The 24,200-nt window shown below is 43.7% G+C and overlaps 1 protein-coding gene across 1 annotated transcript; it reads right to left on the bottom strand.

The window, feature by feature from the left end:
- Positions 1-131: 131 nt before the first annotated feature.
- Positions 132-22,242, bottom strand: vwf (von Willebrand factor). The gene is made up of 53 exons (XM_073472234.1): positions 22,148-22,242; positions 21,970-22,021; positions 21,740-21,883; positions 21,378-21,480; positions 21,075-21,283; positions 20,705-20,826; positions 18,634-18,853; positions 18,434-18,556; positions 18,239-18,350; positions 18,105-18,151; positions 17,888-18,024; positions 17,631-17,769; positions 17,239-17,339; positions 16,958-17,153; positions 16,661-16,876; positions 16,118-16,364; positions 15,927-16,021; positions 14,570-14,721; positions 14,383-14,486; positions 14,163-14,301; positions 13,910-14,044; positions 13,296-13,442; positions 13,079-13,219; positions 12,199-12,297; positions 11,952-12,108; positions 10,948-11,115; positions 10,702-10,837; positions 10,283-10,592; positions 8,777-9,941; positions 8,591-8,695; positions 7,927-8,070; positions 7,708-7,851; positions 7,464-7,628; positions 7,326-7,372; positions 7,057-7,234; positions 6,633-6,874; positions 6,334-6,523; positions 5,900-6,241; positions 5,569-5,807; positions 5,245-5,347; positions 4,514-4,585; positions 4,207-4,311; positions 3,882-4,087; positions 3,657-3,806; positions 3,456-3,572; positions 3,119-3,299; positions 2,214-2,254; positions 2,000-2,116; positions 1,640-1,738; positions 1,074-1,202; positions 929-968; positions 739-836; positions 132-511 (listed from the first exon to the last, which is right to left on the bottom strand). The coding sequence occupies exons 1-53, from the start codon at positions 22,151-22,153 to the stop codon at positions 326-328; spliced, it is 8,562 nt and encodes a 2,853-aa protein (XP_073328335.1). The 5' UTR covers positions 22,154-22,242; the 3' UTR covers positions 132-325.
- Between the last annotated feature and the right edge of the window lie 1,958 nt (positions 22,243-24,200).

Here is a 24,200-nt window from a genome sequence, read left to right as displayed (position 1 = left end):
GATACTGGAAAACCGTTTTTCACTTTTAAACTATTCAAGCGTGTAAAAAAAACAAAACAAATAGAAATCTCTACAGACTCGTACATTTCAGGGGGAATAATCAGATTAAAAGAAAACAGACAAACAAGTAGTGCTTATAGAAACTGACAGGTTTGTTTTATTGTTAATTGTGGTGTTATTGGTTAAAATGTGATTCATTGCAGCCAGTTACATCATTTTGTATATTTGATATATTTTACTTGGATACACACATACCATCTACAATTATAAACGCTCTCTCACTCTCACTCTCACTCTCTCTCTCTCTCTCTCTCTCTCTCTCGCTCTAGGTGCAGTGTTTGGACAGACAGTCGCACGCAGTGACAGACAGGACAGTGTGGTGGCTACGAGTGCCGTTGGCACACAGGACCGGAACGCTCAGCGGTTCCGTCTCCACAGCAGAACAGCACACACACTCCTGCTCCACAGCCGCTCTCTCCAGGGAGTACATGGACTTACTGCGGCATTTGCCCTGACAGACAGACGGACAGATGGACAGATGGACAAGCGCCACAGGGAGAGAGAGAAAGGTTGAGACGGTGAGGGACAGTGTTATGATTTCATTGAACTTTGTAGGCTAATCCCAGGGGGGAAACGAGTATTAATCATCCTTAAATGTGTGTGCTTGTGTGTGTGTGTGTGTGTGTGTGTGTGTGTGTGTGTGTGTGTGTGTGTGTGTGTGTGTTTGCAGTCTCTTACCTCACAGTACTGCAATTCTATCTGGTGCTCTGATTGGCAGTCATCCACTCTGATGTAGTTTAGTGTTCCCACTGTCCTTCGACACTGTGGCTCGGTACCTTCACACATGCACACACACTTATCACAATCAGGGCGCCCAGATTTTTTCGAAATAGTGCACCAGTCTTGCAGAGGACACAGCTATACTTACAAATCTCGCAGCAGGTTGTTCCAATCTGGCTGACTTTCCCCTGAAAACAAAAAGAGATTTATTATATAAACGTGTGGTTGATACAGAAGTGTAGGTGTGGGAATACTGTGAGATGGATGGAGGGCACTTCATGTCGTGGCCATACCCCTTCGTCCAGACATGCTTGGCGGTCAAAAGGAGGGCAGGTGGTCACTTTGGTCTGCAGGACAAGATCTCCTTTACTGTTCACACCACAGGCATACAAGTTGCAACCGTCCTGGCTTGTGGTGTTCACCTGCAGGGAGAGACACACACGTACACACAGTATTTATGTGCATCCCTACAGCTGAGAAGTGTACTGAAGTAAACAGCTGGAGGCAAAATATTACATTTTTATTAAAGACAAACTTCATTAAACCATTTTGATGACAGTACTCTGATATTCTCTGATATTAGGGAGTAAAAACAAATCTGATATTGATATATTTGCAGATATTCCCATATTGACAGAATTTATACACAGGCACACATTTTATGCAATGATCCCACAAAGACTCGTGAAAAGAAAATTGGTGTTTTAGTATTTAGTCGAGGCAGGACTTTACCATCCAAAATTACATCTGAAACAATAACCTTTCCTGTCAATTTAATGGTTATAAATTCCCTCAAGCATTATTTTCTGCATTATATTCTTCGTTTCATATCGAATCTATATTTTTACAAAGCACCTACCTCCAGACTGATTAGTTTTCCATCTGGCCTTTGCATGAAGCAGGCAGTGGCAACACATCGACCACAGCAAGCATCTTCATCCTTCTGCAGAGTGTATCCCTGAAAACATTGTGGTCAGCACTGCATGTTAGTTCATATAGGAACACTTAATAACATAAATTTGCCAGGATGAATAATTCACTATTTACCTCTGTGAGTAGAGTAAATCACGGAAAATGACATGATGAGCAGGGAGGGAATGTGCTTGGTAAATTAGGGAAGCTTTGATGAAAGTGATGTTTGAGTTTATTGTTAGTCTTGAAGATGAAGACGACAAATGAAAGTTTTAAAAATAATGAAGAATGATGGGATGATGCTTACCATGGGGCAAGTGGGACAGCTGATTCTCCTGCAGGACAGTTTGTATTTACTCACAACCCCTTCCTCCACCGTACACTGACAGTGTGTACACACATCCACCATCAGCCTCTCCCCTGCCTGTACAGACACACACACAGATCAAGATGGAGCACTGAGAGCATTATTCAAATTGTTCCAATATGAAAGAAGAGTGATGCTTTTCTGCATGACTTACTCCTATTACAGTGTGGTTGAGGACACAGGCATTCATAGGAGCTGCAGGGGAAGAAGCACAAATATTTTCATTGCTGTTCATTAAACAATATATTAAATAAACTCTGGGCTCCGGTAAGGTCCGGCTAGAGTAACTGGCTCATGGATGACAGTAATATGAGAGAGTCATCTGCTGGACAATCACTGCAACTGCAACTGTCTGAAAGGAAAGTTTGTGTTTTATGCCTTTGAGGGAATTCAGACCTGGTATCAACATCCGTCCTGAGTGATCTGATCGCAAATCGACAACGCCTGTCAGTTCACAGCTGGCATTAAAATGCGATAGATAGATACAATGTTTTTAACTCAAATTAAGAAATATCTTCATGTATGACATTTGCCGAATTAACAAGAAGGCCCAATAAATGAAGAATATGTTGTACAATGTGTTTCAAAAAGTTGTCTCCTAACTCCACAACTCACAAAATTGAGCAATGTATTAGATAAGTCTGGCGATTCTCCCCAACTTTAAAGACACTGCCTATGTAGGTTACTCTTTACTGTATTTTGACATGTTTACCATCAATAAAATATTGTTTTCTGTCATAAATTTAGTGCAAATGGTGATATCAGTTTAAACACCTGCTAAATGTTGGTTCAGGCACAGAGGCAGAAGACCAGAGGATGTCAGTTAAGTAGGCAGTCCTTCAATGTGCCCCAGGACACATGTGCATACACACTGCTCAAACAATGTGGTCACATGTGGCCCAGACCACCTCTGAATGTGATCTGAGTGATCGGATCTCAATTGCGTCCTAAAGGCGTCCTGTACTTAGAGCTGTCCACTTCTGATCGGATCACTCAGGACAACATAGAGGCTGTCCACACGTGGTATCAACATGTAATTGCATATGCAGGTATTTTTACCGCAGTGGCAGCGCGGGCAGCAATCCTGTGTGTCGCAGCGTAGCTCGGTTCCCAGCGGGCAGGACGGAGCATCCATAGCGAGGCAGCTGACGTTTGTTGCAGAGATGAACACCTCTTCCCTCACTTTCACACACCTTTGTAACACACATTTTTCACCTGGAGACTGCCAAACCTCTCCGACCTAGAAACAGACATAGAATAAAATCAAATCAGAGAGGAGAGAAACAGATGCACTGACAAGATACATTTTTCTTTTTTCTGTACATTCAGCCGGAAATATATTGCCTCAGCAGACTTATTGTTACTTTAAAAAAAGACATTAAGCTGTCACACAGACATGTCTGAGGCTTCCTCCAGTCAGTGTGTCCCCTCGCATCACTCCCTCTGACTCCACACAGCTGGTTGGTGTACACTTCCCACAGCACTCTCCTTTTGATGCAGTGTATGTTGAGCCCTGAAATACATCATCATTATGTAAGAATTGTTTCCAGAAGCCTAATGCAAATGTGTATATTTGGTGTGAGCGCGTGTGTCTCACCAGAGGGCAGCTTCGATCACATACAGGCGGGGTACACTGAGCAATGTGAAGCGATGTGTCTTTGTCCTGTAGCTGGGTGCAGCTGCACTTCTCGCACCCGTCCTCCCATTCGCTCCCCACTGGGTGAACCACGCCGCCGACCACACACACCTGGAGAGACAAACATTAATAAAACAGGAAAGTTTAAACCGTAATGGAAACTGATGCATCCAAACACACACTCACCTTGTCTGGCACGCAGGTGGTTTCGGTGCAGCCACAGTCGTTGGTAGAGGAGGATGTGATGTAGCCAGCAGGGCAGGTGTGGGTGGAGTTCTGGCAGTTGCACGCACATTCAAACACATCACAGCACTTTGTCTTTTTCACCGACACCTGGCGGTGTGCGGGACATTCGGGGGGAAGCTGAAGGGCACACTCTTCCTTTTTGCAGACTAAGGTGGATAAGAGATGAAGAGAAACATGTAAGAGACCACATGGATGTGTGCTCTGTTTCATGTCTGTGTGTGTGTGTCTGTGCTTGAACATCACAGAGAGTGTGTATATGTCATACCGCACTCGTGTATAGGCTGACATTCCCCTGGGTTCTTCAGGACCACAACCTGACCATCCTCACAGCGGGGCACTTCAGGCAGGTCACAGCTCACCAGATCACACACTGAAAAGTGATAGAAACATGAAAAAAGTTTTTTAATTAGCTCCTCATTTTTTTATATCATACAATACTCTGGTATTCAGCACTAACCCTCCAATATCTCTTCTAGGTGGATACACAGAGCAAAACACTGACAGGTCTGCTGATGAGGCTACTTTAATATTGGATCTGGAAATAGAAATATTGTAGTAATAATGCCACATACCACACTCATACTCTGGGCAGCACTTAGACTCTCTCTTCTCCCTCCGGATCTCACAGGGTCCACACACCGGAGCTACACACATATACAGATGAAGTGAAGAAGTGTTACATCTAAACTCACAGCACTGGTAATATTTTAACGTTTTGGCAAAACCAGAAAAAAGATACGACTGTATCTATGACAAGCCCTCTTAACATTAAGCCGCAGAATATGTCATTTCTGCCATTAGTGGTCTTTCAGTAAAAACAAAACAAAAGTCCTAAGCAGTGTGGAATCATGGGAGTGGTTGATGTCATTGTTAAAACATTGCTGATGAAAATCACTGCCTTCAGCGAGAAGCAATGCATTATCAATAGCAGGCAGTCAATCAAAGTGGTTTCTGTTTCTAAAAGTACTCATACCCAAAAAATGACTTAATTACAGTAATTTGAGTAGATGAATTAGTTACTTTCACCCCTGACCAATTCTTATTAATGATATTTACAACTTACTTCTCACAAAATGTTAAAGCTTGATATTTAATTTCTTACTACTGGAAACGTTCACTGTAGATGTCTGTAACTTGATTACTAGCCAATTTGTGTAAATGACTTCTATTCAAAGTACACTGCAGATATCTGTAATTCATCTATAACTAATGAAATTGCTATGAGTCAGCCCTTATGATTAAATGTTAAAGGGGTATACTTTACTGTATGAGCATAAGCAGCAATAACAAAATGGGTGCTTGCCTTGGACGTCATTGCAGGGCCGGGCGGTGCAGTTGATGTGTTGTTGGTCCAAGCACATACAGATCAAACATGGGTTTTCATCTGGTACCCAGCTCTGCATGTACTGTAAAAACAAATCCATCCATGTTCAATGTTAGTGCAGTGTTTGATTGTATTACAAATAAGCACTAGAGGGCGCTCGCAGCACATTTAGTGAGCACTAATTGTTGCCCCATCAAACACTATTAGCATGTGTCTCTGTAATTAAAGAGTTGGTTTCGATTTTGTGTCGTTCATCTCACACACTCAGTCCTATTTTTTTCCCCGTCTTCTCACGTGTCTCACCGTATACATGCGTCCGTGCAGGTCGACACACTGCCGGCATGCTTCTGGTGACACACACTGTCCGTGATGCAAAACCGTCCCTCCAGTACAGAAACAGCCCTCAGTAGGTGTATCCATACAGGATGACTCGTTACCCCTGGCAACCGACCAGTCGCCTGGCAACGTCTGTATGCTCCCACAGTCATCTACACAACCTGTCCGACAAGCGTCGTACTCCATGGAGCTGGGGCACTGTAACGCTGCAACACACAGATCAAGCTAAAGTTTAGGTTTGGGCTCATACTGGCTGAACTGAAACACACACACACACACACATCAAAAACTGACTTACGGCAGAGGTGGGGGCTCCTCCAGTCCACGCACACACCTCTCTGTCTACAGAGGCGTGCGTAGGCAGAAATGAGCTCGCACACGTCCGACTCCTCACATGTCTGCTCCTCACACTTGGCGAGGAACACCTGGACGGGAATGTGAGCGTGGCACGGTTCAAACACTTCAGAACGTAGGGCCTGGCATCCCATCGCTGCTCCAGTCGCACACACTGCCCTCCGCTTCGGCAGACACACACCTCCATCTGCAGCTACAGTCCAGTCTGAAATGAAGGCTGGCTGGTCAGTGGTCGAGTTGCCATTGCGTAAAGAAAGGACGTTGAATTTCTCCTTCCCACAGGCACCTGGAAGGTCAGAGGAAGGAGACAGTTTTAGATTTGCAGTAGAAGCAAATGAACAGGACATTTTTGAAATTATGTGTCTGTATTAATGTTACCGCAGAGTCCAGCAGTGAGGCCAGTGGTGGTGGAGCTGGACAGTGTGATGGTAAACTCATTGCTCTGAGGAGTAAAAGTCACGACGTAGCCATGGTCTGACCTAAGCTGCAGCATCACTCCTCCATAACGCACCAGCTCTAGGCCAGCGTACCGCCACGGCAGCGCAAGATCTTCCTTGTCGATCACTGCCTGCTCAAACAAACACACATACACAGTTAGTAAATAACTCATTATAGACTCACATATAAAGATCAGTTTCAGTGTCTGTGAATTTATCCTGACCAGAAGCACACATTACCGTCATATCATCCTTCAGCAGCAGTGTATGTGGCCCGTGGATCACCTCCATGGCTTTCATGCAGACTTGGTTGTAATTCGCAGAGTCCTGACAAGGTCCAGTGTGGAGTCTGACCTCTGACCCCTGACTGGTGCTTCTGCCTTCAGTGAGAAGTGTGTAGGTGCACAAACCCTCCCCGTCCAGCCTAAGCGCCAAGCCGTCAAACCTCACCACGTGATTGGTGGAGCTGCCCATACACATGCCTGTCAACACACACCAGGAGTGTTTGTGCAGGAGTCAGAAACATGTGGTCTGTTAACAGTCGGTATAAATAGCCAGGCATGCAGACCATTCATTGTGAGCAGCTCAAGTGGGAAATGGCGTGCACTTAATAAAGACAGGGTTAAATGTGCTGCTAGAGGCCATTTGATCCTTTTGTACGTACAAGGGCATTCCCAGTGGCAGCCGCAGTTCTCCTCCACTCTGACGGGTGGCATGTTGTTGCTGCAGGCTGGCGGCTCCAGTCTGTCACAGCTGACTTTGTGGTTCTGCACGGTCACTGCCCCACTGGGGTGGCACAGGACAGAGTGACAGCCGTCATCCATCATCCATGACTCACCAGGCTGAAACACATTGACACAGAGAAGCACACAAGTCATTACAAGAAATACTGCCATGGCTGTAAAGGGTTGATGTGCTGCAGATATTTCTCACCTTTCTCTCATTTCCATTATCGTCAACACACACTCCTGGTGGACCAGCTGAGAACCACAGGAAAGATTTATTTCTTCAGCATTTTTACATTTTACCAAAATTTTAAACACATACATATGTGCGTGTGTTTGTAAGCACCTCTGCATATCCTCTCTGTGTAACCATGATCCAGAGTCAGCAACATCAGCAACTGATCCATGCTGTTCAGGTGCAGAGTGTTGTCTTGGTTGCCATGTTGTCCAAGCAGGCTGAGCTCACTCCTGTCATAGCCTGGTCCCACTCCGATGGGGAACACCGACACACCTGAGGGAAGAGACTCTTATCAAGACTGACTTTAAACCGAGGTATCCAGTATTAATCATGTCAGTGGTGACTTAATAACCTGCGGCCAGCGCCTCATTAGCTGCCTCTCTGACATCATCAGCTGATTTGTCAGTCACCAGCATCACCACAGCCTTTGGGACACCGACTCTTCCACCACCGACCGGCGAGATGGCCGTCTGCACAGCGAACCGCAGCGCAGAGCCTGCAGACAGACAGAGCGGTGAGCGTGTGTGTTTGCTTTGATGTGTGAGCACTCATTAGTTTATGTATCCATTACCTAGTGCAGGGGCAGCGGCGGCCCTGCTTGGTATGCGCTCCACCAGGTTCAAGAGGTGAGATTTGCTCTGTTCATCCTTCCAGGTTAGCTCTGCTGTGTTGGTGTCTCCGTACTGAACCACACTCACCAGAGTGCCATTCAGCCCTGCACACATAAACAAGGAGTTAAATCGGTGTAGAAATGCAGGAGAGGGAAATCCACAATCTGGTTACTTTAATAAGCAGTAGGTATACATTTACTTTAATGCCATGCAATTGTTCCTTAAATATTCCTACTGAAATGACTCCTCTAAATAAATGACTAGAAAACACTAGTTGACACACAACACTGACTAATTATAGCTTAAGGCATGCACATATAGTTTAGACCCACCACTTCATATTTAATACTTTCATAGTTCTAAGATAATAACTGGGTAGTGGCAAAAGTAATTAGTTATAGTAATTATTATATTTTAATTAAAGCAAACTTTTCTCAAGGCCCCTCTCCCCTACAGTACATTTTGAAATATCATTGTAAAAGACAGACAGATTGAAAACAGCTAGAACTAATAACGATGCTACACATCAATAAAATGCAGGAGGAGTGTCGAGGAACTGCAGTTTTTGGCACATATGCATTCTTCATTTTCAGGCTCGGAGGTTGCCTCTCGGGTCACACCTACCTATGTCAGCATTATTGATGAAAGCTTTGACAAATGTCTTCATGTCCTCAATCTGCTCCCCAGCCTTCAGCAGGAACAACACATCCACAGGCTTCTTACACGGCACTGTGCAAAGACATGCTCACAAATTAATACAGTAATGACTCCTTGTGGACTGAATGATTGAAATAAGTGTTTCTTTAATACCTGAGGGTGGCAGGCTGGCAAGTGTTGGGAGGACCAGTGGTGGCAGTGTGGGAGAGCGAGGCCTGACTGTGGCGTGGGTGATATTGATAACACGGTGGACCAGGGTCGTCAGACGGTTGTAGTCATCGACCATAATCGGGCGTTGAGGGGAGCTGAATGGTAGCAAGTCAACCTCGCGCACGTTTGGTCCAACACCAATGGGATACACGTGTGTCTGGGTGCTGGTGGATGGCGGGCGTGTCACTATGTCAGTAGGTGGGTTTTCTGTCACGAGGAAGACCAGTTGAGGAGGTGTGGGGCCGTGTGAGGGCTGGACCGTGGTCATCTCTTGAAACGTAGTGACAGCTGCGCCTGTGTTGGTCTTACTGCCGCCCTTCCATCGGATCTCCCTCAGTCGTTGCATCAGTAGGTTCCTCTGCCACCTCAGCTCCCACCTGCTGATCTCCACAGTGACTGTTACCGAGTACTGGATCACAGTGATACGAATGTGCTCCTCCTCCTTCTCCGTCAGCTGTGAGATAACCTCCTCCAGGAAGAGGAGTGACTTGTTAAAGTTGACCTCGCCGACTGAATCAGAGCCTTCCAAGATGAACGTCACATCTTTGGCTGGAGAGACGGAAGATGACAATGTGGTGATAGAAGACAGTCCAGAGGGTGCGGTTGTTGTAGGGGTGTTTGAGAGGTGTTGTGTGGGGTTGGGCTCCAGACGAGGAGCCAAGGTTGTGGTGGTCGTGCTTTTGCGAACTTCAGCTGGAGTGGTCTTTGGAGTTGGAGGTTTCGGCACCTCTGGCTCCATCCCCAAGGTGCAGAGGTAATCTGTCAGCTCTAAAAGACGATCAGGCAGCTCAGCTGTGCTGCTCAGCACGTATGCCCTGTTGTCTGGGTTTGCCTTGGTGATGTCATTGATCTGCGCCATATTTACCCCGGGACCCAGTGCTACTGTTAGGGTGGTGATGGCCTTCTTGCGGATCATCTTTGTCATGGCACGAACAGAACGAGGGTTGGCGCTAGCAGTCAAGATGATGGCGACACGGCCTGCGTTCTCACGCTTGTTCTTGTCATAGATGTTTATGACCAGATACTTGACAGCCTCATCCAAGAAGGCTGCATCTCCTCCTGTGTAATGCAGCTCACGCACAGTCTTCTTAAACAGCCACTTCTGAACCTACAGCCATAAATGAGAAAGGAGTCAAGGAACCAGGTGTGGATATTTTTTATGACATTTAGTTTCCGTGAGTCAGCACAGCAGCTTCTTTCTCAGCTAACCAGGACACCATTTTTTCCTGGTTGAAAATGGACCATGAACTACCCCTAACTTACATGTGTAGTTCAGCGCCATGTTTCATTGCTCTCGTTTGTTGCTCTAATTTTTTCTGCACCCATTGATAAAGTCCCTTAGAAATTGAATTGAATAGTGGTCCCAGACTAAATGCATTGTGAATAAGTCTGGCGATGCTAGAATAAACATTTTGCTGTGTCACTAATGTACACTATATGTTTATCTACCTGCAGGTCATATGTTTTGACTCCAGAGTGGTAAAGCAGCACAGTGGCTCGAGTGTGAGCTGAGCCCATGCGGAATCGCTCCACCACACCCAGTATAAACTCTTTGGTAGCCTGGAATTCGTCTTCGCTCAGGGCTTCCGAACCATCCAACAGGAATGCCAGATCCATGGCGCGGTCACACGTTCCCTCAGGCATCAAGGTGGTGAAGGGCAGGGTCGTGAAGGTGCCGTAGGTAGGTGTTGGTGTGGGAGTGGTGAACTCGGTGAGGGAGGTACAAACTTCACAGCTCAGAGTGTTGTTGTCACAGTGACTTCAGAAGAGAAAAACAAAAAGCATCTAAATATATGCAAAGAAGCGTATCGCAAATGCAAAATATCCGGACTTGTTTCCGAGTGTGTGAAGTACAGTTGTAGTATTACCATATCTTGCAGTGTTCGGGGTCGTCGTGGTTCAGGATGACCTTGTTGCCGTGAGAGATTCTCTGACCCTCATGGATACACACCTGACACTGAGAGGGATCTACACAACGCATGGCCACCTCGTCCAGCAGTTGGCCTACAATAAACAAAAGTTAAACTCACCCACACTTTTTTTTTTTGTAAAAGAATGTATCCAATTTTATTTATACTGTTGTTAGCATTTGAGTTAGTGAGTATTTTTGGCACCTGGGGGGCAGTAGGCATGGCATCCTTCCACACATGAGAGCGAACAGTGGAGGGGATCTGGGTGCTGGCAGGTGATTGGACAGGCTGGGCCACAAGTATTATACCTCCACTGACATAACTCCTCCCCTACACCTGGGATCCTGGGGTTCAGCTCCTCACAGCTCACAGCTAAAGAAAAAAAAGTTAAATCAATATACTATTTATCAACCACGTGACAACATTTTATTTTGTTTTAAATTGCTTACATTACTTGTATGTTTTCTTTCCATATTATTGTTGTTATTGTGCCTTGTTACTACTTTTTCTGCCTTTTTCACAACTGACTAGTTCGTACAACATTTTGGTCAATTCCTGTTGTTTTTAATCGTGCAATATAAATGAAGTTGATTTGATTTGATTTGATACATAGGTTTCTTTCTTCAAGATGAATACGATCTCTTACCACCATGATAAAGTTTTCAAAAGTGTGGGAAAACAAGTTACGTTTCTAAAGAGAGTAATCTGATATCTGAGAATAGATAACAGAGGCCTTATCTGAGTGAAAAACAAGAACCAAACGCAGGAACTTAAACCTTACAAGGAGGACAATGGAAATTCAGCGTATTTTCTCATTCAGAAAGCAGAACTACTGATTTGTTAACTCAGATTAAACCACAAAAGTTACCATGAGGAAAAACAGGTAGTAGTCTTTTGATTGTGTTATTTAAAAAAGGAGAACAGTTGCTTAGGGGAGATGACCCTTGTTTCAGACAGAGTTCTTTGTAACTGTATCATATTTTTATTCTCCTTTTTCTTCTTTTCTTAGAAAGCCTCCCATGTTGTAAATTAACATCTTGCTATGAACACTAAGTGCAGTACATGTGACACCTCAGATAACACTGTTAACTGGTTTAGCTTGGATGACCACAGATTACATATTTTCAAAACCTGTGGGAGTTAATGTCCGCCAGAAAATAACATGATGACAAACAGCAATGATAAATGTTTGAGTGAATCACACTCACGGCAAAGATCATTGGATCTCCAGCTGATGGATACACCCCTCTCTGAACAGGCCTGTGCGTAAGCAGCGATGACATCACAGAAACATGCACAGTCGCCCACTGATGGACAAGAGCAGGCTGCCTCCACACACATCTCTACGTACGGCTCTGCATCCACCTAGGGACAAACAGTGACAGGTTCGTACAAAGTGCATGAACAATGCATGTTGTGTCAAGGGATGTCTGGTGTGTCCTTAATTAAGCTCACCTGGCTGTTGCATTCTCTAAAGAGAGGACCGGTGATCACACGACACGACTGCTCCACTGTTACCAACTTGACAATGTTGTCGCTGCAAGGAGCAGTTATCTATACACACAAGAACACACACAGATTTAGTGTTTTTACATTGATCGGAACATTAACTATATATCATGCTTACTTTACATGATGGAAAACCTTTTCCAAAGCATCATTTACATTATGAAAACCTTCCAGACAGCCATTGGTTTTGAGTCATGTCATGTCAGACTCGCCTGAGGCAGGTAATCCATCACAGTAAGCATGTAGGCCATGGTCGTATGTGCTCCTGATCTGGACCATGAATAGAACCTTACTGTGTAAAGGTACCTGTGTGCCGATTGTAACATCACATGAAAAATGAGACCTTGCCCATCTCTCTCGGTTGCCTATACAAGGCAGTGGACGATTTGTTTAATTTGCTTAATGCTGCTGGACAGTGGAGTCAGGATGTGACTTTATGCACGTTCTCAAGTGCCTCGTCTCAGTGCTTCAGTGAGCAACAGTAGCTATCGTTAGTGTAGAAATGGAGTCCACTAACATACACTAATGACCAGCACAACACAGAAGTACCACAGAGCATCTTTTAAACCACCGAATAGACAGGTTACTAAAACAAATATAATCGTCATGCAAATGCAAATGTCTTTGATTATGATTAAGTTGACAAAAATCAAAAAACATTTTAAATGCTGTGAGCAGCACAAACAACATTCCATTACCCTTCTTTGTAATGTGCTGGGATCGAAATCTAAGGGATGGATACAAGTCATATAAAACCAAGGCTAAAGAGAAAATGTTATTTTGTCATTTGAGCGAACAGACCCTTTAATCTAAAACCAGACTTCACCTGTGTTACATCGGCACAGCTGGGAGCAATCTTCCAGGAGTTCCCAAAGTGTGATGAGTCCACCTCCAGCTGGTTGTTACTGCTCACTAAGTCGTTGTTGACGTTCCCATCAAAGTTACCACACAGACCGCACACCCGACCCTGCACATAATAAAATGTTTAATATAAAATAATAAACAGGGTTCACTCAAAATGTGGTGTCATAATACATTCATACTCTGTATGTGGCTGAGATGTGAACCAGGAGGCGAGTTCCCTTGTCCCAGCTGAGGGAGATGTGTTTCCCCAGCAGCAGTGTGTAAAACTGACCAGATCGCACAATCTCCACCTGTGAGCCCTGCAGCACTGGCCTCTTCATCTTCACCTGTGAGAGACAAAGACGGTAACCATGGACACATATACAAACTGCAATTCTTTTATGGTTTATATCCAAATGTTGGATATAGGCACCATGCTGTTTGGCCCTGCATTCAACACTACACTATTTTCATCCAACGATTCAAAAATATTCAGTAAAGATCTGGCAGGCAGGCAGGTTTGATGTCTCCCTAAAGAGAGATTTGCTGTGTGATTTAGAGAAGGAAGACCAGTTAATGTTTTATTGATTATTATATGATGACTTAGCGGCTACACTTTTTAGGAAAATGTGCATCATTTGTGATGATTCCTCTTGGTTGCATGGTTATAAAAACATTTATTGGGTTTAGGAAGGGTACCTTTTTTTGTGGCAGATCTTAATTAGGACAAGAGACAAAGTTCTTTGTTTGTTACATGCAAGAAGTTATGTTGATGTCTGACAATTGTGTGAGTTGTTGTGTGTATTTGTGTCACCTCTCCGTCTTGCATTACAATCAACCCTCCCTGGTAGAAGATCGTGACAGCTTTTGCACAGCGATGTCCCACAATTCCACAGGCCTCATTCTCTACCAGCACTCTGAATGAACCCTCTTCTCCGTTACACATATCCTATTGATGAGGGAAAGTTGAAAAAAAAAAAAAGTTGGGAGATGACAGAGAGAGGAAATTAAATGAAGCATCTGTTCACTCCTCCCTGGAGCTCTTTCTGGATCCCTCTGTCTCTTACCTGGACCAGGACATATTGGCAGAGGCCGGGGAAGGAATATTTGAGGCCATCAAAACTGATGTAATGCCCCTCCCCTACCGTGCGGCACACCCCATTGCACAATTTCTCTGTGCAACGCCACTTCCTGTTCTCGCACACACTGTGAACGAGAGAGCCTGTTAAGCAAGCACTGTGCGAGAATTCCCCTTTATAACCATGTATGCAAACATCATCATTTTACCAGGTGTTGCAGTCCACGGAGATGGTCTGTCCTGATGCATATGGCCTGTTGTTATGGTAACAGGGGCACTGTTTCGGTGCAATGCAGTCTCTGCGGTGACGTACCTGAAATCAATCCGCCAATCAATCACAGTGCTCTGTTTTAGATACATCATCTACAGCACACACACAGATAACACAACACCTACTGTGCCTGGTGGACAGAGGCAGCCGGGGATGCAGGCGAGGCTGACACAGGGCAGATCCAGGTTCTGGCAGGTTCTGGCACACTCAAGGCCTTTTTCTCCTGCATCACAGTCTGTACGGATCAGTGGAGGAGGGCACTGGGCTGACCGCCGCTCTGCATACACAAAAACAAACAAAGCAGTCATTTTTTGGCATTCAAAGTTTCTTTGAGGTTTTGGAAAGAAGCTTCAAATGTCTGTCATCATATTGACAACATTACCCTAAAAGAAATTTATATTAAATCAATTTCGTTAATGAATATAACTGAACCAAACTGGTGATTCCTTTGACATCTTTCTACAGTTGTATTGGTGTGACAGTGATGATGTTTTGATGGAACATGGAGCGCTAAACAGTGAATGCAGACACGTAATATGATTTTGAACTGATCTGACACACTTCCAGTTACCTGCGATATAGCACTTAGAACAACCATGACCTGGATGACTGAGAACCTTCTTCAACAAATATGATCTTGTTTTTGGAACAACTTATTAACTTATTACTAATTTACTATAATAGTATTAGAGCCGATATAGATTTTTTGTTATTGTGGTTATATAAATGTAATTTATGATGCTGTTAGATTAATGCTAGACCACTCTGTTAAAACACGCGGGTGCCTTTTGACAACCTGGGACAAGGCCTTTACCTCCAGGAGCGTGGTGGGCGGAGTTTGGTCATCAGGGAGTTTCAGCTCACCTGGTCTAGTGGCAAGACTATATTAGCTGGTGGCAATCAGTCTGTCTCTCCCTCCCTGGGCTTCCACCCTGTTTGGTTGTGTTGTATGGAGTTTGACTTTGCCTTATTTCACTTTTAGTCATGTAAAACTAATGTATATTAACCCTTCTTTCATCCAGATTTAAGCCTCCCTTTGTGTGTGACAAGTGGAAGAGCAGGTTTTGCAGTGAAAATGTTGTTTTTGAAAGATTAAACGTAAAAAAAAATATGGATTAAAACAGAACACTTTGATCAATAAAAATACGTTGTGAATTTTGGAAATGATTACATCTATCTTTTTTGAATAATTTTTTACTAACTAGCTAAAAAGAATGTCACGGTATGAATGAAACTTTACTGACCTACCTGAAATGCTAAACTAATTGGGTACTAAGAAAAGATAATAAAACAGTTTAACTTTATCTAACTTTAACTTCAGTTGTCAAGTAAAACTAATCAGTTGTTCATTGCATACAGGGGGATCAAAGTCTCATGTTAAATACAAATGGTCAATTCAAAAATAATGTACAGGTATGGAATAAAAAAATCGTGAACTACATGGAAATTCAATAGAGCTCCTGTAAAATAGTGAAGTTGTACCTCTGGATGGTGCCAGGTCGTCGTCATAGAAGAGGTCAGACAGTAAAGTACTCTCTTCATTGGAGCTACAGTGCATGTGGCCATTCTCACAGTTGCTACACACACAAGCAAAGGAAAACACACGAAAAGTGTCACAACGTCTATGATTTTATTATTCTGTGCATGGTGTGTGAATATGCACAGTGACTGACCAGATGCTGTTGTGATCTGCGTAGACGTCATTGGGCTGGTAGACCTGTCCATCGTGCAGACAGGTGCACAGGTCGGCCGTCACACACTCTCCGGAGTCGCTCAGGTACTTCCCAGCAGGGCAGAAGCAGCCCTCCTCACACACCCTCTCCCCCTCACAGCCTGCCTCCGCCCCAGACAGAGCGCGGCATGTCCGGTCACACAAACTCCCACAGGCCTCATACACCTGGCCTCCAGTGCACTCAAGCGCTGACGAAACCAGAACAAAGGAGGGTTAGGAATCTATTCTCAGTTAAGCTGTAAATAATGGTTATTTTTTATTGTTTGTCATGATTGTCGTTGTGCTCTTAATCATACAAATATAAAAACTGACAGATGTTTATGTGGTGTTGATGCCTCTTCACCTACTTAAAGTCATGTGTTACTCATATTATTATCGACTTTTATATTTGCTCTACAATGGATAATAAATGGACTGAAATGTTAAGCATGTTTATTAGTCCGTATTAATGATCAGCTGTGAAAGATTTCAGTGTGAGAGTTACCGCAGAGTGAGGGGGACCTCCAGTTGAGCAGCACTCCTCTGGCAGCGCAGGCCGCTGAGTAGGCAGCCAGAGCAGAGCAGAGGCACTCCTCACCATCCACACATGCACACACATCATAACGACAGAACCGCTGGAACGGACCCGGGTTCACCATGAAGTGGCACGGACTGAACATGTCTGACATCATCACTGAACATGCCTCTTCTGCAAATCGCACTGAAAGACACAGGAGGATTAGAGGTTAATTTTGTACTTTCTGTGGTGTGTATGTGTGAGTTTATTCATGGGTGTGTATACCTCGTTTGGGGTTAATGGCACACGGATCGATGTCATGTTTGTGGGTGGATAAACAGTCTCCGTTGATCCTCCACGACTGGCCGAACGCCTCAGGACCAGCCTCAACCAGGCCAGATCCAGACAGGAAGTCATCACCTTGGTTACCATTGTAGTTACCACAGAGACCACAAGTTCGCCCTGCCCAATGTGGTCCCAGCTGGGGAGGTAGAGAGAATTCAGTAATCTTTTCACACATGTACCATTACCACAAATCTAACTTTATCCTTTTACATTGTTTGTACCTTTAAAAGCACACGACCCCGTCCATCCCAGTCCAGACGAAGGTCGTCTCCAAACTTTACTCGTACAGAAGACTGGACAGATCTCTGGATATGAAGACGGCCTGTAAAGTTTCACACACAGGGAACTGAGTAGCTGAATTCAATATAATATTAACAGTCCTTCCGTCGATTAAAATCACTGTGCAGGGGCAAGAAAGATGTATGATGTTTCTTTTCTTTGTTTTCTTTTCCCCAAAAAAATTACCAAAAAAAGAATAAAACAAGATGAAGTGCAATATTTTCCTTACTTTCTCTGATTAATTTTAGGCTTTATTATCAGAATAGAACTACATGCAGTAGAATACACTTAGTGGGACTATAAAATGTCGATCTATTCTGCCAACTTGGCATACCGTGGTGCATTGGAGTCTGGATATCCATGCTGTTGACAGAGACAACTCCTCCATGCTTCAGCTTCACTGTCATGTCCTCCAGAGAGGGCAGGCTGAGCGTCACTGAGCGTGTGCACACAGCATCCTGATCATCTGCACACTGAATCACAACAACAACAAGAGCCAAAAATACTGGAGCTGACAAGCAGCGAGTGGCAGGAAAGTGACAGAAACAGATTCTCATGTCTTTTGTGTAGATTTAAAAAAGCATACATTACCTGTACGTTCTCAATTATGACAGAAAACTCGCTGTCTGTGCAGTCTCTAGCCAGCAGAAACTGACAGCGACCGGCGAAGGTGAAGAACTTGTTGTCAAAGGTCTTGAAGTGAGACTGGCCCACCACCAAGCACTCACCTACACAGACAACAAAGATAAATGAGCAACCCCAGACTTTAATTACCAGTAGAATGTGTTAGGCAGTGCATCTCTCTCACCTGGGCAGCCTTCATTGGTGCACTCCCAGGAACCGTGACGGCACACACTACAGGAAAGAAACAATTTAGTGAGGAAGTTTGTTTTATTTTTCTGTGTATCTATACATGTGTCTGCAGCCATATTGCCCTCTCACCAGCTGTTGCAGTCCTGAGAGATAGTGGATCCTGGAGGAAAATGTCGTCCCATGTGCACGCAGGAACACTGAGACACTTCCACACAACGATTACCGTCCAAAACCTTACCCACTGAGAAACAAATACACACCATGTTAACACTACAAGTAACACAGTGTCAGAAGAAGAGGGAGATATAGTGAGTGGGATGTTACCAGGGCATGTACAGCCATCCACACACTCGTCCTTGCAGACCTCCTGGATGTTGAGACTATGGCAGGTTGTAGAGCAGGACTTGGTGCATTCACTGTACTGCATCCCAATCGGACACTTGGGGACTGAACACACATACATTTAGATTATTAATGTTACTTCATCGCGTGCAACTAACTGTCAAGCTGTCTGACAAACTCACAGCACTGGCTCGCCTCCAGCCAGCCACGAAGAGGTAACCCGTGCGCGCGACACGTGCGAGCATACTCCAACAGGATTGGACAGTAGCAGTCTTCCTTGTCCTTGTGGTCACAGTGACACGCCTCCTCTTGACACAGCAACAGGAACGCCTCAGGAGAGACCAGGTGGGCACAGTGCAGGAACACGCTGGACGTCTGCAACACGCTGCAGCTGGATAAAATCTACATCAACACACACATAATTAAGTTCAAGTGAGAGATGTGGTTAGATAAAGGGTAATTCCACAGTTTCAGGCGAAAGACAACCCATCTCTAGCTGATAGTGAAGTTCATTTTTGTTTGCTTTTAGCAGCTATAGGTTTTTATAACAATGCCAAAACAAAAAACTAACAAAAAAATGTAAAAAAAAAAAAAGTTGTTCATGAATGAAAACATTAGTATTCTGGTCTTTTCTTATCTCTTCACTTCAGCCTTTAACTGGCTGAGACTTTCCTGGCACCTTGCCTCGCACTTATGCACTGCTGCACTTCTTTTAAAAGGTTGTATTTGATTTGATTTGATGCATTCTATGTATACAACGTTATTATTATTATTATTATTATTATTCAGTGGGTTTTATTTGCCATCTCTGTTATGCATTCTCTGTATTCAATAATCATCCCTATTTTATCTTATTTTTACTATTTTTATTGAGCGGGGGTTTTTTTTCCACTACATTTTCATCCTGTTTTTGTTCTTTTCATTCTATCTTTTTACTCTCAAGCACTTGGTGCATGTTGATTTCTGTGTTGTAAAGCACTTTGAGCTGCATTTCTTGTATGATACAAACAAAGTAATATTATTGTTATAATTATTCTTGTCCTGTCCTGAGCTGCCATGTCTTGTCAGCTCATTTAAATAAGAAATATTTCTTAAAATGACTACTGGTGGGTAGGTTTTAAGGTGTGGAAGAATATGTTCCTCTACCAATAACAGCTACTGACGACATCACGATTGAAATAAGATTTTGATGATTTGAAGACAAGAAGAAGATAGCATAAGTTTAATAAAAGAGATAAATGTCTGGCAGTAACAGTTAGAAATATATCAGCGAAAATATCTTAAGCTTTAAAATGAATATCCTCACTTAGTCAGAGGAGTTATTGCATAAAGCCCGGTTACAAACTGAAAGAGCATCCGTTTCCTTCTCTTTAGAGAACTGACAGACACAGGAAATAAATCAGACCTGCAAAAGGAGCTCATGACATCAGATGGTTTTACACCAACATGTTGCTTTTGCTGTTGTCTTAGACGTGGGTGTTCCTGTGGTACAAAATGTTCTTGCTAAAACAGGGGGATTTTTTTTTTTCATATCAGCCCACCCACAGAGACAACAGCATACATATTACAGAACAGCACCCACACAAATAAAATGTGTAATAGTAATCTAAAAATTAAAAGACACAAGGGAGAGGTTTAACTGAAGTCTGATACAGTGATCAGATTTTTTATTTTTTATTTTTAAGCCTTTATCAGCCTTATTTTTAAGCCTTTATCTAAACGTAGAGAGAGGACAGGAAACGAGGGGAAAGGGAGATGAGTAATGACAGTAAACAGAGGCTGAACATGAACCGTCGTGTTTTTTTGTTTTTTTTTTAGTAAAAATTATTAAATATTTAGCAGAATTTACAGAATTCATTCGTAGTATCAGTCATACCTTTTCACCGTCACCTGCTTTTGACTTTATATATATCATCAGCAACACTTGCCAAGTCAAATTATGACTTACGAGCTCATAATTATGTTACACTAGACAGAGAGAAATACTGTATGTAGTGAGAGATGCATGTTTATTGAGTGTAAGTGAGGTGCAGTCTAAGGTTTTCAGAGATTTGTTGTGCAGTAAAAAACACCCGTTGAATACCAAATGCTCTTACATCAAAGGTGTCTATCTTTATTTGTGCTTCTTCTTTGGATAAAAGCTTTCATATTATGAGAGAAACTTTTCAGACTGTTTGCCAGCATGAGGAAAATGTTTATGACATGCCCACAGAAGTCCTAACACATGCTTGTGTGTGTACATTGTCCTCTCACCGCTGAAGTCTCTTTGGTGCTGTTGCAGGACTGGCTGGGATTGGACACACGTCGACATGACTGACCGGCCCCCTTCACTGCCCATGAGTTTGCAAAGTCATAACTATCCTCTGTTAGGAATCCTGAAAACACACAGAAAGAAGAGATGACAGATTTCTCCTTAATCTCATCCTACCACGACTGTTTCTCTTGCCCTATTTTACCTCGTTATCTCTTCCTGTACGAAGTCGCTACTCTTCCTGTTGCTGAGAGCTGGTGACTCAAATCATTTCCTAGATTCCTGCAATAACTCTCCCTCTCCCTTTCACTCTGGGACATTCACATATCCCATGAAGTACAGTACACAGATTTTTGCCTCACAAGACCTTACCTTCTTGAGCGGTATATTCATCAGCTGATACAGAGTTGAAGTTGCCACAGAGGCCACAGGTGCGGTTGGCATGGTGTTTGGTGAGCGTCAAGGCGATGTTGGCTGCATTATCAATGGTAACAGTGAAGCCAAACTCCTCGCTCCAGAGTTTATAGAAGCCGAGCTCTGAGCCCACAAACACGTTGTGAGATGCATAGGGCAGAGACAGTCTATACATAAAAAAAGAGACACATGTCAAGCTTCTCCATAATCAATAATACTGCACATATAATTGGGGGATATTTGGAACTTAAATCACTCAACCTTTTTTCTCCTTGTGAGAGCCGTCCGTCGACAGACAGGTGCAGCTCAAAGGCGTCCCCCAGAAACAGAGTGACTCCAGTTCTTTTGCCACCGACAAAATCACCTGCAGATTGAACACATTTATTTTACTTCTCATGCAATCCCCCCCCGAGCAGCATCCTAAAATAATAATGATCTTTGAATCTTCAGAAAATGTAAAGGGAGCATAAAAGACTAATGTCTCATAAACAGCACAAGTACATACGAACCCCTGCCAGTGGCTACACACGAGACACTGAGCTGCACTGGATGATTGAGCATCAGACGGCATTAGAATTCAAATCTGTTTGTTTTCTTTATTGAGCTGTCTGAGCGTGACTCACCCAGCAGTGTGAAGGAGCGATGGTTGCAGTCTCCAGCCAGGAGGTAGCTGCAGTCTCCAGGAAACTCATACAAAACCCCATCAAAAGTGTGAACGTTGTGTCGGCTGAACAGACTGCATCTCCCTGTCAAACCTGCCACGCAAGCTGGAGACACACAAACACACCAATATGCAGTTGAGTGAAGAAGTAGGCCTAAAGGAGATCTTATTTTATCTTTGTCTATTTTTTACCTGTCAGATGCAGAAGAAGCCAGATTTCTCGCAAATACCTCCTCATACACACCTGAAACAAACATAAATGTGCTCTCCTTTATAATCAACATCACCTATACCAACATCATCATCCTCTAATGTCTAAATATCACATTATTCTGGGAACTGTGCATTGCCTGTTTAAAAAAACTCTTACCTCCATGGCTCCAGACCTCAGTTAATCCACAGAGTTGCAAAGAAAAGGCAAGCGCACAATCCAAAATCAGAGAATCCAAATATTGCACTTTTAGACCTCACACAGTCAGGGCATACTGACACCGTGTGATGGTAGGTGTCAAACATATGCCAAACTGAGAAGAGGGTCAAATACTCAACCAGCCTGAGAGCTCTATTTTATAGCAAGGAACGTACCCCCACCCGGCCGTCACTGGCTTTCCCATAAGGGCCCTCCCTTCGCCAGGTTCTGTCAAAAAGAGCAGAATATCATTCTGTCCACAACTCTGCGCCTGCAGACTGACACCATCAAACACACTCAGCAGGACAATACCAGGATATGCCCACTGATCGCCTGGCTGAGTGATTAGTCTACACATACGAAGCTGTGTCGGCGCCAACCCAAACAACTCTTGTGGAAAACACACTTACTGGAGACATCTCACGCAATAGCACTGCTTTGGTGCTGCCAAATACACAAACACATGACTAACCTGTGCCAAAATAACACACACTTTAACGTACACGCACACACTGGGAATCTGTACGGATCAACACTCTCAGATACAAACTTCACCTATCACTTGGCAAAAAGACAAAGACAGACACTGTCACCCTCCCAAACATAAACAAGCCAACCTTTTGTATCTGTAACCACTGAAACATCTGTATTTTGTCCAAATATTTGCCTATCCAGTTCTGGTGCGGCGGAGTGCTCTGTGTTTAAATACTTTCAAGGCCCTGCATAATCTCACAGATGTTTCCATTTGCTGGAATTTCTGTGATCTGAAATTGACGACAAAGCTAACAAGTGAGTCAGGAGGATGTCAAACACGCACAGGCATATTAAGTGAAAACGCCTGTGGGTGTGGGCCATCAGTGTGAAGGTGCTTTATGAATAGCTCAGGTGTTACTAATGATATTAACAATGGCCCTGTTTTAGGGCGCAGTCACACATGCGCAAAGTTAGAGAAGCACAACAGCAAATTCAAGTCTTTGTTTAACGTGGAGTTCAACTTTGGTGAACTTCAATGAAAAACTTGCCTCTGCATGTGATGGTCATATGCCTGAATTTGCGTGTACAGACTGTGCCACTGAGAAAACATGATAAACCACCCTCCAGAGTGCCCTTTCAGTGGTGAGAATGCAGTGCCGTGCCATAGAGGCTGCATCACGACTTGCTGGTGCCCCGGCCGCATGCAGCCAGTGTGATTTTTTTTTAGCCCCTGCTCCTCATACAGCCTGAGTCTACCACTGAATTAAACCATGTTATATTACCACTGGTGCAAAGGCTCAGTAAAAACAGATTTGACCCCAAAAGCACGACTCTGAGACCAGGCGAATTAAAGTTAGAGTTTACTCAAGATCAAAAACCAGGCAGGCAGGTGTAATGAAGCAAACTCATCTAATTACAGAGCAGAAGTCTAAAAGGCAGGCGGAGGGTCATGGCAGGCAAAGCTCAGGCAGGCAGAGAAAATGGCTGGAGTGCAAAGGGTGAGGCATGATAAACGCTCTGGCGGGGGAATGAATGTAAGTGAGGCACTGCGGCTATATGCCACTGGGCTGAAGTGTGAACAGGTGTGCGGGCGGGAGGGGGAGGTGAGGTGATGGGGAATGGTGGGAACACAGGGTTACTGCAGGGCAGGTGGGAGTAGCTCACACATGGAATTAAGAATCAGCTGACAAACAGTGCTCCACCACCCATCTTTAACCTGAGAAGAGGTTTAATACGTCATCAATTACGTGTCTGTATGTGTCTGTTTGTTGATAATAACGCAGTTGTCGATGTTGGTCATAAATGTTGGTGATCCAGCAATAAATACTTTCTAATAAGTCGACATTAATAAATTGTTGATGGTTTCCCATAAACGAACAACTCTGTAGATTCAAATCTCAAAAAAGCCAAAGTGCTAATAAGCCTTCAGCCAAAGTAAATGTATATATGTGAGTTAATCATTCATAATGATATATTAGGTATTATATAATTAATATTAAGTCAGTATTTGTTCATGCTAATTAGTTAAAATGTGGATTTT

Source organism: Pagrus major, chromosome 8 (genome assembly GCF_040436345.1).
Source record: "Pagrus major chromosome 8, Pma_NU_1.0".
In the NCBI taxonomy this organism is placed as follows: domain Eukaryota; kingdom Metazoa; phylum Chordata; class Actinopteri; order Spariformes; family Sparidae; genus Pagrus; species Pagrus major.
This window is presented reverse-complemented; position numbering and strand designations above follow the sequence as displayed.